This window comes from Haliotis cracherodii, unplaced genomic scaffold, assembly GCF_022045235.1.
Source record: "Haliotis cracherodii isolate W230 unplaced genomic scaffold, xgHalCrac1.p SCAF_4, whole genome shotgun sequence".
Classification (NCBI taxonomy): Eukaryota; Metazoa; Mollusca; class Gastropoda; order Lepetellida; family Haliotidae; genus Haliotis; species Haliotis cracherodii.
The window spans coordinates 37,398,538-37,417,816 of record NW_027266297.1 but is presented as its reverse complement, the minus strand read 5'-3'; the positions used below and the strand labels follow the sequence as shown (position 1 = coordinate 37,417,816).

The 19,279-nt window shown below is 43.6% G+C and overlaps 1 protein-coding gene across 2 annotated transcripts; it reads right to left on the bottom strand.

Annotated features, from left to right (window-relative positions):
- Positions 1–1,930: 1,930 nt before the first annotated feature.
- Positions 1,931–18,480, bottom strand: LOC139480007 (multiple epidermal growth factor-like domains protein 11). Of its 2 annotated transcripts, none has more exons than XM_071262976.1 (13): positions 18,394–18,480; positions 17,087–17,190; positions 15,028–15,165; positions 14,518–14,688; positions 13,361–13,555; positions 12,378–12,518; positions 11,255–11,389; positions 10,186–10,323; positions 9,870–10,007; positions 6,493–6,630; positions 5,114–5,251; positions 3,395–3,532; positions 1,931–2,541 (listed from the first exon to the last, which is right to left on the bottom strand). In XM_071262976.1, exons 2-13 carry the CDS (start codon positions 17,154–17,156, stop codon positions 2,357–2,359), a joined length of 1,725 nt encoding a protein of 574 aa, XP_071119077.1. In that variant the 5' UTR covers positions 17,157–17,190; positions 18,394–18,480; the 3' UTR covers positions 1,931–2,356. The 2 variants fall into 2 exon arrangements, with proteins under 2 accessions (XP_071119077.1, XP_071119078.1); XM_071262977.1 differs by lacking the exon at positions 18,394–18,480 and adding an exon at positions 18,189–18,259.
- Between the last annotated feature and the right edge of the window lie 799 nt (positions 18,481–19,279).

Genomic DNA, 19,279 nt, shown 5'->3' with positions numbered 1-19,279 from the left:
GAAGTGACATTTATGCCTGGGTGAGCGATGCTAAAAGGCAGATTTGTGATTTCTTGGGTACCTTTGCCCCGCTGTCATAATTCAGATTGCATTTAGCACTGGATTTGCAGGCCTCCTGTGAGTTTCCCTGACATAAAGGATATTAAATCAATTATTTCTTTTAATGGTGTTCCTGAGACAACTTCTTCTCACTGATAAGGGAAATTATTTCCGAAACTCAGTAGGTGTGTGTATTCGTCGTAAATATGAATAATATAATACTTTTCATGACTTCACCTCATTAGTACATTCTACATTATTACACAGTCCGGGCGTGAGCCCTTATACTCTCGGTGAACGGGGTTCTTCGTGGATGCGGGGGAATCTTTTTTATGCTGCAGTCAACAAAGCATTACCGGGCACCAGAAAGTATACATCCATGTTTCATGGTGCTTAAACATGAAACAAACAAGAAATGGTTAATCGATGGTGATGTATTAGTTGTGTCTTGGACCTCACGTTTCCTGTGTTTCGGCGACTGTTTTGAGCCTAGTAACGTTTGTAACGCTTTTAGTCCAATCTAATTGCAGAAGTATACTTTCTTTTGCCCGGCAGTTTATATCATCGCGACCTGTAAATAATCGGGTCTGGCGAAGTAAATTAATGGTCAACAACATGAGCAACGATCAATGCCGTCGAGGTACGACCACGACACACGACTAGCACGATGACACGTTATTGCGACAAGCATGGGGCACTGCAGAGCTGCCTCCGTATATCAACAGGGTGCAGATCATCACAATGCACAGCGCAAGTAGAGTGTATATGAACACGTAACTCTCACAATTTCTCTCCAAAAACGTTTGAGTAACATTGAAAGTGACAACGCCTCCTTGTGTCAAATGAACCGTGAAAACATACTTAGCAAACAGGGTAACCTCATTAAAATGTCTTAAGGTGCGTCAAATACAACAAACTTCGAACGAGAGCCTTGACATCGAGTCATTAAGGACGCACAGCCGTTGTCTGTAGCTAGAATGAGAGTCTTGACCGTGTGAACTAGGATGCTATCGTGTATTATGTTATATGGTTTTTAACGATGATATGGAATGTATCACAAAGTACCCTTACATATAACCTGCGCTTGTGTAATAACCAAATGCGTGAAAACATGTAATAAAAGTTGATAGCTTGATATCTTGACTGAACCAGTGATAAGCCCCGAAAACCAGAGGGCAGAGTGGTGTTAACGCCTGATTTTACCATCGTTAGGCCATACCGCAAAGACACCAAGCATAGCGGTTCCACATTATAAAGGATGGACTGGCCCTTCTTGTAGCAGAGACCCACAAGTTAAATATAATCAAAATTCGTTCAATAAGAAATCATCGGGATCATAAAATATATAACCTTATTTCAAGTCGAGTCCATTTCAGACCATAGGGAGTGAGTGAGTATGGTTTTACGCCGCTCTTGGCAATATTCCAGCAATATCACGGCGGGGGACACTAGAAATGGGTTGTAGGTGTAGGTGTATAATGGCAGGCGTGCCAGAAACCTGAGATCGTTGGTTTGAATCCCAGTTCGCCATGATTGTCTTTACAGGTTAGTCAGAACCACACCCGTGCTCGTGGTTTCACCAAACGTCTAAGATGGCTCCAACCAGATCAAGCTGACACGCCGGAATGTATACTAAAATACTTCAGCGTTGAAGCAAAGTACTCGCTCTCTTTAGGTGAGTTGTGCAATACAAAGATTCCGCTCATTTATCTTTCACTGCAGATTCAATACTCAATGATTAGCTCGAAGTTATTATGGGAGGGCGTTATATATGCACAGGACAGACTGCATTCACTTGTCAGAAAGTGGGCCTCCTATGGTCTGCCAGTGAGAATGATACTCAAATCGTCATATACTAACTAACAACATTTCCATTCTCTTACATCTTTATTCAAACCATTCAGTAACATACAATATACATTAATCATGCATTATTGGTACACAAAATACCTCTCGCATTTCATTTTACTGTCCGATCATGGAGAGTTCATCGCCTAGAGCTGCACAAGTATAGTCTTTGTCAAACAGCATTTTCCCCCCGCCCCCGCTCGTGGACTGCATCAAAGTTATAAACCTGCCTCACATCCGCTTCCCCTCACATTAAGCTGTCACGCCGTGAGATAATTGAAATATTGTTCATCCCCCAGCTCACTCATTCATTTTTCAGCTTCAGTGCTGGGGCAGTGATAATGCAATTCCACCCAATGACAACAGTAACAAAATCAGATGGTCTACAACACTAACATGACATCAGACAGAGCTCTCGGGTCTCGGGTCTAGGGTCTCGGGTCTCGGGCCTCGGGTCTAGGGGCTCGTGCTACTCAGCCTGGGGTGTCAGGAGCGCCTCGGTGTTGGTGCCGGGGCGTGGTATCTGCTTCTCGTCCCTCCTCCATTTGAAGACAAGACAGGTGAAGAGGAGGCAGAGGTTACAGCAGACGATAGAGGCTGACACCACCATCACCGGCATCACTAGGGCACTGGATAGGTCACGGAACCCCTTGGCTTCAGGAGAAGAGGCGTGTTAAAAGAACGTATTAAAACAAGTACATTAACTGCACGATCTCCAATTTATCGATCTTTACAATGTGAGGATCCGTATTTTAATATGGGGGAACTTAATAGAAATGTTTTGTGACGGTAAACTATGTGTAAAATTCGATGCAAAGTAGATTACCTGAACGGTATCTGTCTATACAAGGTGAGGATACCTCACTTGAAAAAATGGAAAATCTGAGGATGCTCAAATTCCTGGGCTTCAAACAAAATGAGATAGCCTCCTGCCATATTCAGCTGAGATTAGATGAGGACCTGTTTTCTTGTTGTTATGTTGTTGTGTGTATTGTTTAACACCGTACTCAGCAATATTCCAACAATATGACGGCGGTCCGTAAATAATGGACTGGACCAGACAACCTACGAGTGACATCATGAGCATCGATCCACGTAATTGCGAATGATGACATACAATCAACAAAGTCATCTTGACCACCCGATCCATACAGCTGCCTCTTGCAACAAACATAGTCGCCTCTTACGATAGGGTTGCTGAAGACCCGGATCTTCACAGGTCGATGTAAAATGTAGGGTGACTTTCACCTTCATCAAACAAAAACGAGTCATCCTTTCGGATAAAGTTCAATAATGAGCATGTTTTATTTGTTTCTTTGTTATATAAGGCTGTACTCAGCAATAATCCCGATATATGACGGTGATCTGTAAATAATCGAGTCTGGACATAGATTGCTGGGGACCTATATTCCTACCCTGAATCACAACAGGTCCCTGCTTTGTTATCGATTTCGCAGAATTATCTTTCCAGAAGCACAATATAAAACAGTGTTCCTTGTTGACCTACCTTTATCACAATGTGTACCGGAGTATCCCACAAAACAGCCTTCGTCACACAGTCCCGTTTCAGGGTTGCATGCCTTGTTCTGATGGCACAGGCCACACGTCTCTGAACAGTTGCCTCCCCATGTTCCGTCCAAACATGCTGGAAGTGAGTGAATGAGTGAGTGCATATGGTTTTACGCCGCTTTTAGCAATATTCCAACAATATCACGGCGGGGGACACCAGAAATGGGCTTCACACATTGTACCCATGTCGGGAATAGAACCCGGGTATTCGGTGTGACAAGCGAACACTTTAACCACTTGGCTACCCGCCCGCCCCACATGCTTGGGTGGACCAGGTATAGAGAAGTGGTATTCACAAACAGTAGAACATGATTATATCGTATATGGTCACAATAATTGTTTGGTGGAGTAGACTTAATACAGATGTGCTATTATTCTCATATATACGATCCTTATACGATGGAGTAGACTATATAAAGATCATATTATTCTCATATATATCCTCCTAATACGGTGGAGTAGACTGTATATAGATGTTATTATTCTCATATATGCCTTCCTAATATGGTGGAGTAGACTGTATACAGATGTGCAATTATTCTCATATATACTTTCCTAATATGGTGGAGTAGACTGTATATAGATGTTATTATTCTCATATATGCCTTCCTAATATGGTGGAGTAGACTGTATACAGATGTGGAATTATTCTCATATATACTTTCCTAATATGGTGGAGTAGACTGTATATAGATGTTATTATTCTCATATATGCCTCCCTAATATTGTGGAGTAGACTGTATATAGATGTGGAATTATTCTCATATATACCTCCCTAATATTGTGGTGTAGACTGCATACAGATGTTATTATTCTCATATATACCTTCCTAAAACGATGGAGTAGACTTTATATAGATGTGCTGTTTTTCTCATACATACCCTCCTAATACGGTGGAGCAGACTGTATATAGACATGTTATTATTCTCGTACATACCTGACTTTTACGTTTATAACTTTATATCCCAATAAACGCAAAACATTTTGGAGTCAATTTTTTTAAATGAATATATTCACTTCACAGACATCTTTTTTAATTATTAGCAAACACAGAACTTGGGACAACAGTACGAAATCAGTGACATCGTTCAGCGCAATAATGAAAAACAAGCCCCGCCCATTTTATTATCAAGCAGTCGGGAAACAGTAGTTTCTAAATGGGCGTGGCCTATGTTTTCGGTTTATGGAAACATGAACTCACAAAATATTGCTTGGTAAGCCAATAAAATGCGACGGAATCCCTTGAAATTATTTTATATATACTATGGGGAAATCATAGATAGATTTTATCAGTCTATACTTCCCACATATGCTGGGGGCACAGATGACACAGTCGTCTAAGATGACTGAATTCGCTGTTCAGAGTTGCGCCCCTTTGTATGCCAGAATCTTGTGATTCTTGGTTTTTCAGTATCACCAATGTATGTTACTATTCTCACATATATCATCCCACATGTTAGAGAAGACAGTACATAGATATATTATAATTCTCGTGTATTTCCTCAACTTTTCAGAACCTTCTGATTTTGGTGTTTCAGTATTCACCAACGTGCTTTACCATAGAGGTAAATGTCAAAGATCTGCCTCACTTCGGGCTTTCACGCCTGTTTGAGTAGGACATAGTATATGTTCACAATACAGGTACATGTATACTTACTTTGGTCGCACTTGTCACCGTACCAGCCATGTTTGCATGCAGAGAAGCATGTGCCGTTCATGAGGTCGCATTCGACGTCGTCCGCACAATTTCCGCACTTGAAGTCACAGTTTTCGCCATAGTAACCCGTGGCACACGCTTTAAGATACCATGTATAGCATTAGGCAATCCATATTGTTTTCTTCGTTTCCCATCTCCCGCCCGCCCTGAATTTTCATTCCGACGTGAAATTATAAATAAATTCTTATCGCTATGTTCCCCGTCGCTGTTGGAAATGTATGCCCCGATGTGATAAAAACAAAAATACTTCTACCATTGCACACTGAAAAAGAACCCAAGTCAGCTTGATCTATCTGCAGCTATTTTTATGAAGAATTCGTTTCCGAAGCAAAGCAAGTGTATGAACTTTTATACTATTGGTTAAACGCAATTCTTTGGAGGTAGAGAATTTCTGAATGTGAACTTCTTTACTATGAGGAACTCAATGTTTCGGAGTATATACTTACTCCTTCATCAGATGAATAAATGCTATGAAGCAGAGAAGATATATGCATCCGTAAGATTCGTACATATATATGTTCTCTGCTTCATAGCATTTATTCCCCTGGTGAAGGAGTAAGTATATACTGCGAAATGTTGTGTAATTCATTTTCGCCCGACCGACCTCCCGCTGCTTGAGGTTTAAGATGAGAATCAGATTAAACAAGGGCAAAAGTGAGCGTGGCTCAATAATACCCCCGACCCGCCTAGTGTGTCAGTAGTTTCAAATTAAATAATCGTATGGTAAGGGTTTGAAAAATTCATGAAAAAAAGGAAAATTAATAAAAACATTTTTATTTTTTTTCACAGCACCCCTCCATATGACACAGATTATATGTACTAAGTTTGAGATGAATCCACTGAATAGTTTAAGAGAAATCGCGCGGGCAAAGTTTTTGGACGGATGGACGGACGGGACCTTGGTAAAACTATATGTCCCCGACCTTTTAGGTCGGGGGTATAAAAATATGTATGGCTTTATCAATACGCGAATAAAGGCGTGTACCAGTGTATGACAACTGTAGAGGCTCGTGTCACATGCTTCAAGAAAACATGTATAACATCAACACGAAGTTGACAAACAAACATATCAACAAACATGAAAAAATAGTATAGGTTCGCATTACATGCTAAATCATAGCGTACAAAGACTAAATATTTATGAATGAACCAAAATCTAGAGATTTTCCGACATGCAAACACAATGAGAGGAGGATAGCAGTTGATTTCAGTTTAGATTATGAAGCATAGCCAAGATTATGTTACTGTCATATCAGAGGAAAGCCATTAGTCCTGTTTCATTGTTAAATTGATTGATTGTTGCAATATCGGGAACTCACCCTGATCACAAATGTCCCCAGACCAGCCCTGCAGACAGCCTCCCTCCCCGCAGCTTCCGTTGCGTCGGTCACACGGAGCCTGCAGGCACCTCCCACACGTCTGTTTGCAATCAGGTCCGAACCGACCAGGCATACATTCTATAGTGAAACAGAAATACACGTATTTCTTATGGGGACACTTCAGTCGTTACAGAATCACCCGTCCCCTCAGACAACCAACTGTATCTGAGATCCCGGCCAACAGACACACCTACTTACAGGACGCCCCGCTCCTACAGACACACCTATTGACAGGACGCCCCGCCCCTACAGACACACCTACTGTACAGGACGCCCTGCCCCTACAGACACACCTACTTACAGGATGCCCCGCCCCTACAGACTCACCTACTGTACAGGATGCCCCGCCCCTACAGACTCACCTACTTACAGGATGCCCCGCCCCTATAGACACACCTACTGTACAGCACGCCCCGCCCCTACAGACACACCTACTGTACAGGATGCCCCGCCCCTACAGACTCACCTTCTTACAAGATGCCCCGCCCCTACAGACTCACCTTCTTGCAGGATGCACCGCCCCTACAGACACACCTACTGTACAGCACGCCCCGCCCCTACAGACACACCTACTGTACAGGATGCCCCGCCCCTACAGACGCACCTACTGTACAGCACGCCCCGCCCCTACAGACACACCTACTGTACAGGATGCCCCGCCCCTACAGACTCACCTTCTTACAGGATGCACCGCCCTAACAAACTCACCTACTGTACAGGATGCACCGCCCCTACATACACACCTTCATACAGGATGCCCCGCCCCTACAGACACACCTACTGTACAGGATGCCCCGCCCCTACAGACACACCTACTGTACAGGATGCCCCGCCCCTACAGACATGCCTACTGTACAGGATGTACCGCCCCTACAGACTCATCTTCTTACAGGATGCACCGCCCATACAGACACACCTACTGTACAGGATGTACCGCCCCTACAGACACACCTACTGTACAGGATGTACCGCCCCTCCAGACACACCTACTGTACAGGATGTACCGCCCCTACAAACTCACCTACTGTACAGGATGCCCCGCCCCTCCAGACACACCTACTGTACAGGATGTACCGCCCCTACAGACTCACCTTCTTACAGGATGCACCGCCCATACAGACACACCTACTGTACAGGATGTACCGCCCCTACAAACTCACCTTCTTACAGGATGCACCGCCCCTACAGACACACCTACTGTACAGGATGCCCCGCCCCTCCAGACACACCTACTGTACAGGATGTACCGCCCCTACAGACTCACCTTCTTACAGGATGCACCGCCCCTACAGACACACCTACTGTACAGGATGTACTGCCCCTACAGACACACCTTCTTACAGGATGCACCGCCCTTACAAACTCACCGACTGTACAGGATGCCCCGCCCCTACAGACACACCTACTGTACAGGATGTACCGCCCCTCCAGACCCACCTACTGTACAGGATGTACCGCCCCTACAGACACAACAACTGTACAGGATGCCCCGCCCCTACAGACACACCTACTGTACAGGATGTACCGCCCATACAGACCCACCTTCTTACAGGATGCCCCGCCCCTACAGACACACCTACTGTACAGGATGTACCACCCCTACAGACACACCTACTGTACAGGATGTACCGCCCCTACAGACACACCTACTGTACAGGATGTACCGCCCCTCCAGACACACCTACTGTACAGGATGCACCGCCCTTACAAACTCACCTACTGTACAGGATGCCCCGCCCCTACAGACACACCTACTGTACAGGATGTACCGCCCCTACAGACCCACCTACTGTACAGGATGTACCGCCCCTCCAGACCCACCTACTGTACAGGATGTACCGCCCCTACAAACTCACCTACTGTACAGGATGCCCCGCCCCTACAGACACACCTACTGTACAGGATGTACCGCCCCTCCAGACCCACCTACTGTACAGGATGTACCGCCCCTACAGACACAACAACTGTACAGGATGTACCGCCCCTACATACACACCTACTGTACAGGATGTACCGCCCCTCCAGACACACCTACTGTACAGGATGTACCGCCCCTACAGACTCACCTTCATACAGGATGCACCGCCCCTACAGACACACCTACTGTACAGGATGTACCGCCCCTACAGACTCACCTTCTTACAGGATGCACCGCCCTTACAAACTCACCTACTGTACAGGATGCCCCGCCCCTACAGACACACCTACTGTACAGGATGTACCGCCCCTACAGACCCACTTACTGTACAGGATGTACCGCCCCTACAGACTCACCTACTGTACAGGATGTACCGCCCCTACAGACACACCTACTGTACAGGATGTACCGCCCCTACAGACCCACCTACTGTACAGGATGTACCGCCCCTCCAGACCCACCTACTGTACAGGATGTACCGCCCCAACAGACACACCAACTGTACAGGATGTACCGCCCCTACAGACACACCTACTGTACAGGATGTACCGCCCCTCCAGACACACCTACTGTACAGGATGTACCGCCCCTACAGACACACCTACTGTACAGGATGTACCGCCCCTACAGACTCACCTTCATAGAGGATGCACCGCCCCTACAGACACACCTACTGTACAGGATGTACCGCCCCTACAGACTCACCTTCTTACAGGATGCACCGCCCTTACAAACTCACCTACTGTACAGGATGCCCCGCCCCTACAGACACACCTACTGTACAGGATGTACCGCCCCTACAGACTCACCTACTGTACAGGATGTACCGCCCCTACAGACTCACCTACTGTACAGGATGTACCGCCCCTCCAGACACACCTACTGTACAGGATGTACTGCCCCTACAGACACACCTACTGTACAGGATGTACCGCCCCTCCAGACACACCTACTGTACAGGATGTACCGCCCCTACAGACACACCTACTGTACAGGATGTACCGCCCCTACAGACACACCTACTGTACAGCACGCCCCGCCCCTACAAACTCACCTACTGTACAGGATGCCCCGCCCCTACAGACACACCTACTGTACAGGATGTACCGCCCCTACAGACTCACCTTCTTACAGGATGCACCGCCCCTACAGACACACCTTTTGTACAGCACGCCCCGCCCCTACAGACACACCTTCTTACAGGATGCACCGCCCCTACAGACACACCTACTGTACAGCACGCCCCGCCCCTACAGACTCACCTTCTTACAGGATGCACCGCCCTTACAAACTCACCTTCTTACAGGATGCACCGCCCCTACAGACACACCTACTGTACAGCACGCCCCGCCCCTACAGACTCAACTTCATACAGGATGCCCCGCCCCTACAGACTCACCTACAGTACAGAACACCCCCTCCCATCCGGGCTCGCAGCCAGCTTGACATCGTCCATTACGACTGTCACAGCCTGTACTTGACACACAGTGACTGCATCTAAGGGCACAGTTGTCCCCGTACTCTCCGAAGTCGCAAGCTGAAAGCATGTGAGCCAAACATGACAAACGTGTAGTTAAAGAAATTTCAATAATCAAGGTTTGAACCAATGAAATTGTCATATCTATAAGCATGTAATGTTAGTTTTGTCGTATGTCTATCTGCTTTATGTACTGTACAGATCAAGATTGGTCTGGTCTTACTCTGTAGTGACTTACAACGATCACATTTTGGACCTTTCCATCTAGCTGCGCATCCTTTCACGCAAGTTCCGTTTGTTGGAAAGCACGTACTTCCTTCTAGGCAATGGCTGCAGGCTTCACTGCAGTTATCGCCATAACTACCGACGGGACACTCTGGAATAAGAACAAACGAAAAACATGACATCCTGAGGAATCAATAACACACCCATTACAAAGGACCATTGCACCAGCACTGTATTACGTGGTATTACGACTGCTCAACACGTTAACAGTGGTATAATGGGCCAGTCATCTAACACGTCGATGTAGAGTTGCGTCCCTTAGGCGCGCCAGACGCCTATTATCGGGTGTTCGCCCTGGTTGTGCTGTTTTTTCAAACACCATACCAGTAACGTGGTACATGTATATGCCTGACAGCTGCGTCACATCAGGCTTTCCTCGAACGTCAGGCTGACACTGTTCAAATTGTTTTGATTTTTTTAGTGTTAAACTTTATTATTGTTTCATGTTGAATATTTGAATGACTGAACGCTTACATCTAGTTAGTCTATCATACAGACCCTGATACAAATATATCCAATGCAACCCATGCAAGTCTATAATGTTTGGCAAGTCTAGATTACTGCAGAATCAGGAAATAAAGAGAGTCTCTGGGCTCCTTTTTATTATATTTTTATTGAGAGAAGTTAACAACTGTTTTTATTTTTCTGTAAGTTATGTTCATTTCAGAGACTAGATGTTAGTCTAGCTACATGTTCTACCATTTACTAACTCACTATTCTAACGTTAGTTATGTTTTTTGATTTTGTTATATCATATCCTTCATACAATATGGCTTCCACCGTGGAGAGTCTGTTCCCCTGCAGCCTATATTTGCCGTAAGAGGCTACTTGGTAGATTGGGCGGTCAGATCCGCTGTCTTTGTTGATTACGTGTCATTTTACACCGTCGTGGGAGTTGCTCATCCATGTCAATCCTTGACTGTCTGGTTCAGACTCGTTTATTTACACACCGCCGTTATATAGCTGGAATATTGCTGAGGGCGCGTTAAACACCCAACCAACAAACAAACATAGAGACCTACTCGCATGGCACGTTGGCCCCGTCCATCCGGTTTCACAGCCGTGACGACATTTCCCAGTAGTAGTGTCACAAGCCTCTCCACCACGACATCGACCACAACGATGAACACAGTTCCTTCCGTAAGTTCCATTGCAGGCTGAAACATGACGAAACCGGTCATGTACGTGAACATAGACTACGGTAGATCTTTGCCACATAGCATCGTATTTATTGTCATCAATAAGTTCATCTTCATGGTTTTAAATAGTGGCCAAGGGTGAACAACTTGTGTAAGGCGCCGCAAGTCGCCATGCAGAGTTGCGTCCCTTAGGTGTGCCAGACGCCAATGATCTCAGATTCGCCTTATTGTAAGCTTTCAAACTGACACGCCATTGTATATTTATAACTGCAAAGTGGTTCAAAAGCGGCGTTACACAAAACTCATTCCCTAAACGGCGAGGTCTCATGATATTGTCATGATAAAAAAGGATGATTTGGCAGAACTTTTGATTTAACCCGGTTACTGGCAAAGAGATACAAGGGCATATCAACAAAAGGTTACATGTCCATACACAACAAAGAGGCGCAGGATAACCATGTGCTTCAAGCGTTTAGCATCCCGTGAATATTTCGGGTTAGAATTGGTCTTCAGCAACCCATGCTTGTCGTAAGAGGCAACTGACGGGATCGGGTGGTCAGGCTCACTGACATGGTTGATGCATGTCATCGTATCCCATAGTATCGATGTTCATGATGTCAATAACTGGATTGTCTGATCAAAACGCGATTATCTGGAATATTGCTGAGTGCGGCGTTAAAAAAAAACAAAAAAAAACAGTCAGGCGTTAAGCCGAAACACGCGTTTCATTCCCGTCTGAAACCAAACTCACTCGCTTAAATATTCAAAATATGGCATCTGGCACAAGCAAACCAAACGTTAAAGTGCGTTAGTGTAAACTCCAATATAATGGTCCTGGTACACGTTTTATCTAATGGAAGAGCTCAATCAAGATCCCTTTTAAGTAAAATCAATGTTTAAAGTTCTAGTGGTTGATTTAGCTTTAACCTATGCGATGACCGTCAACGTGGATGCGGAGGATGTTAAAGATGGTGTGATGTACCCGTCGTCCCCAGCAGACACGTACCTTGTTGACAGTCGCTTCCTGCCCATCCCGGCTGGCACCCCGTCCTGCACGTGCCGAACACGTGATCACACACTTCCAGGGTTTCAAAGCAGCGGCAGCGGGAGTTACAATCTTGTTTGCCGAATGTGAAGTCGGCACAAGCTGGATAAAGTGATTCATGATTGAGGAAGAATTCACATGTCACACAGTGTTTCTACACAATGCACAACGGCTTGGATGAGAACAGTCTAGTGAATGGCACCTTTGCATATTTGCATATACAGTATACCCCAAGTCTAGCTTAATGAATACTTCAAGTCTAACTTCATTATAACTTCACTCTTGATATAGAGTATACCCCAAGTCTAGCTTAATGAATACTTCAGCCAGATATACAGTATACCCCAAGTCTAGCTTAATGAATACTTCAGCCTGATATACAGTTTATCCAAAGTCTAACTTGATGAATACTGCAAGCCTGAAATACAGTATACCCCAAGTCTAACTTAATGAACACTTCAAGCCGAACTTCATGAATACGCCAAGCCTAGCTTTACGAATACTTCAAGTCTAACTTAATGAATACTTCAAGCCTGATATACAGTCTAACTTAATGAATAATTCAAGCCTGATATACAGTCTAACTTAATGAATAATTCAAGCCTGATATACAGTTTACCCCAAGTCTAACTTAATGAATAATTCAAGCCTGATATATAGAATACCCGAATGAACACTTTAAGCACGTCATGAATACGCCAAGCCTAACTTAATGAATACTTCAAGTCTAACTTCATGAATACGCCAAGCCTAACTTCAATGAATACTTCAAGTCTAACTTCATGAATACGCCAAGCTTAACTTAATGAATACTTCAAGTCTAACTTCATGAATACGCCAAGCCTAACTTCAATGAATACTTCAAGTCTAACTTCATGAACACTTCAAGCCTAATTTAATGAATACGTCAAGCCTGATACACAGATATCCCAAACCAAACTTACTGAATATCTCCACTTCACATACTGTTATAAGCTTATGCAGGTTCATGATGCCAACATATCGGCCGGCCACAGGTTTGTCACAAGTAAAGGACGTCCCCGTTCCGTCGTAGCGCAGTGTCGTACACGGCACTGACCAGAAGAGGCTGTCCTCGAAGTCGCCCACGTACACACCCCATGACCGGACCGACACGTTACCTAGAAGATATAACACCTTGGACATTCTAGGATGTTATTGCGAATCGATATTATCGAGGAGACAAATATAACGCTATAGCTGCCGTGCTGCTGCTGATGATGATGATCATGATCATGATCATGATGATGATCATGATGGTATGAATTCAATTGGGGTTTGTGATATTTTGATAGCAGCGATACTTAAAATGAATTTTGTACATAGAACACGGGCCTATTGATTAACCAGGGTATTTTATATCTATTCTGTTATAATATATACCTTTGGCCAATTCGCCACCGTTGCATCGTTTCAATTCAGGTTAGAATGGCGCTGAAATAGCGTCCAGAATTCTGATTCTAATAAATATATCAAGCGCTCACCCCATGTTCAAAACTCAATAGAGTTCAAGGTTCAACAGAGTCACTTTGGTATGTTGTTGATTACACTGGAACATCGATGCTGACAATAACTATTAACATGTTCTTCTGCATAACAGTGAAGAAAGTGTTGTCATTCAATCAATAGTTTATACCCTCCTCCATGTTCTCACTTTCGAAACGAAACTAAATAACAAATGATAAAATGTTTGGAGTGAGAAAATCCGAAAAGATTTCAGAAGCGAAACGTCTCAAAAAACAAAATCTGTAATACTTCTTCCATGATACGTCATCAAGTTCTGAAAGATCAGAGTTTGCCATTTGAATATTTTTACATCTTGGAACGCGTTAAATCCGTAAGACAGAGAATTTTAAGGATGTCAAGTTCTTATTATGATTAACACAACGTTACGGAGTATATGCTTACTCTTTCATCAAATGGACGATTCACCTGATGAAGGAGTAATCATACACTCCAAAACGTTGTGGTTCTCATAACAAGAAGTTTGTATTCATAAACTTATATGACTAATGTGTATCACTTCTAAATACCATTAAATCCTATTTACAGATAATATATTTGATTTCGAGGTCATGCCAACCTGCCCGTATCCTCATACTGTGAACTGTCTGTTTTACTAGAAGATCTACTATCCACCTTCCTGTCCTATTAGGGCGGGAGGAGATACACGTGGTAACGTCGCCGTCTGTGGTCACGCCTCCTTCCGCCACGTTGCCCGATATAGAAGCAGCCATGTTGAACACGATGTTCCCTGTTTGACAAAGCAAAAACGAATTTCATTGGAATTAGATCTTAATTAGACAGCGAAATTTATTACAATGTAATAATAAAAGACAACAATAAAGTCTATATCAGGGCTAATTTCCCATTGAAGAGAAGATCAGTCATTTAATTGGACTAAATGAGATTTTCCGTCTGATGCACTATTTACAAGTATCATGCGAAATTAATATAAATATAAGAAAATTGTCTTTGTTTTCAGTAAACTATATGATATTTCATTGGTCCGTTTTGACCAGAAAAATGTGTCGTTGTAACCAAATCGGCTTTTCCGTCTTGAACGACACCCCCACATATTCAAAACTCTTACTTCTTTGGCAAGCATTCCCTGACCATCCTTCTGCGCATCCGGAAGAACAATTTCCTGTGACGTCATCACAGTTTGTGTCCTTCAAACAATGACACTGGTAAATACAGTTGTTTCCAAAACGACCATTTGCACATCTTCCTAAAACACAATGACGAACTGTCAACTTGTTAACTCACATACATGTTTAAAATAACAAGTATCCAATATTGTTGGTTACAATGATACTTCCCTGTTAATTATCGCTAACTGCTCATTATGGTATAGTGAGTAAGTACGTCTCTACGTCATAGCAATTAGCATAATTGCCGTCATATTATGGGATTGGAAATGGGTTTCACGCATTGTTTTAATGTGTGGAATTGAACACGGGTCTAAGGTATGACGATCCAACAACAATGAGGCTCTACCACTTTCCAAGTAACGGTACAGCAAAGCTCAAAGTGGTGCTAGGTGTAGGGTCCGAAATGTACTTTACTTTTAACAAGATGATTAGTCTTAGTTAAAGATTCAAGGGATCTTCCCGAGGCAAGGGAGTTCACTGACTATAAAAATCCAGTTTAAAAATCCTTGCCGAACAAGGCTGGAATTTCTAGACTCGGTCGTAGCGCCACCAGGGCTATTACGAGTTATGCCCCTGCTATGTCCCTCCGATTGACCCAATCAGATTCCACTTCTCATGTCACTTGCATTTGCTTCAAACAAAATGGCGGTGCCCAGTCAGGACGATCGCAATCGACCGAAATCAGCACGACATTTTACAAACCGGATGTGAATATAGTTAGGCGATTTTGATTGGACTATGCATAGACTCGTTAGTCCAGCCAAAATACTCCATATATCCAGCCTAGTTCGGCAAGGGTGGAAACTGGACTGTGATAGTCGGTTAATTCCCTTGCCTCGGGAAGATCGATTCTACGTAGATATACAGTGTATAAATAGCTAATATAGTGGACACCGCCACCAAAAAGTTAGCATTGGTAACATAGTATCTTCCAAAGGACTTTATGTGTTGGGGACCGTTTATCATGAATCAGTGCGTTATTGAATATACGGGAATGCGTCTGATTCGCGTTGTCATATTTGAAAACTACTTCATTAATATGACCAAGTGTGACGTCAACCAGCATGTCCCGGGGCACACAGGGATTGACGCTCCTCTGGAAACCAGGGTGAACTACCGTGGACAAACAGCATGGTTGTCCTCCCCAGGGAAATCTTAGTCATTTAGGAAATTCAACAAAGAATCGATATTTTAGTTAATCAATGTGTTTGTAGCTACACGCTCTGCGCTAAATTAAAGGTACGCAACGGTTTGATATTTTATGTTCAAAGGGGATACGAGTTTCGTTCTAGAAGTATTTCTATTACCATATTCTTTAACACCTGCAGTGAGTGAGTATGGTTTTACGCCGCTTTAAGCAATATTCCAGCAATATCACGGCGGGGGACACCAGAAATGGGCTTCACACATTGTGCCTACGTCGGGAATCGAACCCGGGTCTTCGGCGTGACGAGCGAACGCTTTAACCACTAGGCTACCCGACCGCCCCAACACCTGCAGTGAATACGTCTGTATCATGCATATTGTTTTAAGTATCCATATTCGTTTATTTCTTTCCTAAAGTGTAGAAAAATAATCATTTTAGGTGTGACATGGCGCTCATTCGCTGCTGGCCAATGAAAATAGATGTGAATGGTATTTGGAACCGTATGCCCTGTGCCCTGTGCGGAGATTCAACAAGCATGTGGACATTTAACAATGAGTACAGAAGAATTGTTGTTTTCGGCTATTGTTTTTGTAACCATCATTATTATTTGTGATTTTTTCAGAACAGTAGGTATTGTAGAAATGTCCAATCAAAAGTGCAAAGCAAGGATATGTTACATATACAATGTCTACATTATAAGCTAACTAGGAGATTGGGGGATATGAGCACATATACACGATCACGAACGCTGATACTACTTCATTTCGTTTATCCAACATACTCGTTATTCCGACATAATCATATGCAACCATCGATGTCGGATTAACGGGACTTGACTGCACAATACTCACGTTCGTCCAGACTGGCCCTCCACACCACGCAGCCCAGCACGACGGCATACAGGTACACGGTGTATCCCATCACGACACAGTCACTCCCCGGGCTCAAGTACTACCTGTACAACAACAAACATGACCATGGTTGCCATAGATACGTACAACCTGATGGTGACAATCGTCAACCAGCAAGAGTTTAGCCACACATATTTAGTATTCGGCAAAAAATGCTTCTAAATTATTACTGTTGCGAATGACAATATGCATTAAGAATATTATTCCTCACAATTAGTTGGGACTAAAGCGTTCAAATCAACAAGGTTTCTTTCCAGTTTGCAAGATTGTTCATGATGGGTTTACGTGAATGTTCACACAGTTAACAGTCGTTAACATAAATTGTCAATGCAAGAGAATAACCAGTCTAGATTATCCACCGAAACAGATTCCATTTGGCGTAAAGAGCAAAATAGCTATGAAAATTATATGAACGGACCACTGAAAATCAGAGATGACACGAGCTGTTCGCAAAAATCTCAAGCATGACCTGTCCAGGCGGTAGCAACCGCCATTCACACAATTTGCAACAAACAAGTACTTATTGCCTCACGCGGCACAGCAGTACTCCTACCCTGTAATATAACATACAAAATTCGCACCAGGTGAATGCGAGTGAGTATGCTTGTAAGCCGCTTTTAGACATATTCCAGCAATATCAGGGCGAGAAAACCAGAAAAGGAGACAGGGATGCCACATGATGCCATGTGTATCAATATAGACTAAAATATATTTTTTGCTTTTATCTAATTTCATGAAGAATAAAGCTATCTAGTCGTGCTTATGTTTGTCATCTAGACTTAGTTTTATTAAATTATATGCATATATTCTGGAGTCATGGTGGGCTGGTATCTATATCGCGGCTAGGACGTTCCGGTAGAGGGTAGAGCCACCAGGTAAACAACATTGTACTTTCAAACCACTATAGCTACTCCTGTATTGTCAACCCACACAATCGGCTCAGGCAGTGCTATATATCGAACGTGTGAACATATTCTGACGAATAAAACAATATATCATATCAGAAAATATTCATTATAGAACATGCACCAGATGATAATACCTGTTGACAGTTGACACCCATTAAACATTATTGGTCCACAATGCATGTTTTTCATGGGTAAATGTATATTCCTGCACGGATCTGGTATTACTCTGCCCGAGTCGTTAATGGCATACAACAATTATACTTACATACAACAGCTATACATACAATAGATAGAATAACCACAGATAGACAGATGGACAACGTCATATAACCTACTTACTAAAACTTTGTGGACAGTGGACGTCATCTCGCGATCAAAATAAGACACTTGAAGTAAGTGGAAGGTTCGCCCGTGCTGAACACATAGCAGTGTCATTGTGAAACGAGTCACAATGTTCATGAATAGCACCGTGTATATACATGTACCTGCACCCGCCACTCGAAGCGGGGCATCTATTGACGGTGACCTCGACAAGCCTGTATGAAAGAAGCTCTCAGGATCCAAACGTCATGCATGCTTTCGTTTGTCTGGCGGTCGCCTGGCAGAATGTCCCATAGGGTATTTATTTGGTTGGTTGTTTGTTGTTTAACGCCGCACTCAGCAATATTCCAGCTATATGACGGCGATCTGTATATAATCGAGTCTGGACAAGATAATCCATTGATTGATATCATGAGCATCGATGGGATACGATGACATGCATCAACCAAGACAGCGAGCCTGACCACCCGATCCCGTTAGTCGCCTCTTACGACAAGCATGGTTGCCTTTTACAGCAATCAGGGGTTGCTGAAGACCATAGGGTGCCAAAGGGTATATGTTAGTTGTGTTTGGTTGTTGGGTTAATAAGGGTACTTTTTATATATCTATTTCATATAGCAATTATATCACATATCATTTGAGTGGTGCGCGTAGTATGGTTTAACGCCTCTTTCAGCAATATTCCATTGAGACATTGAGTGTGCGTGCGTGCGTGCGTGCGTACGTGCGTGTGTGTGTGTGTGTGTGCAATAATCTGCAAACCCGAAAGACGTTAAAAGATGGTACTTGTTGTTACTCTGTCTGGCGCTCGGCATTAAGGGGCTAAAACAAGGATTTGTCGGTTTAGAGTCAGTATACTGTGGCTGAGTGGCGTATTCATGTTAAACTGGTATCTCAGTGAGCT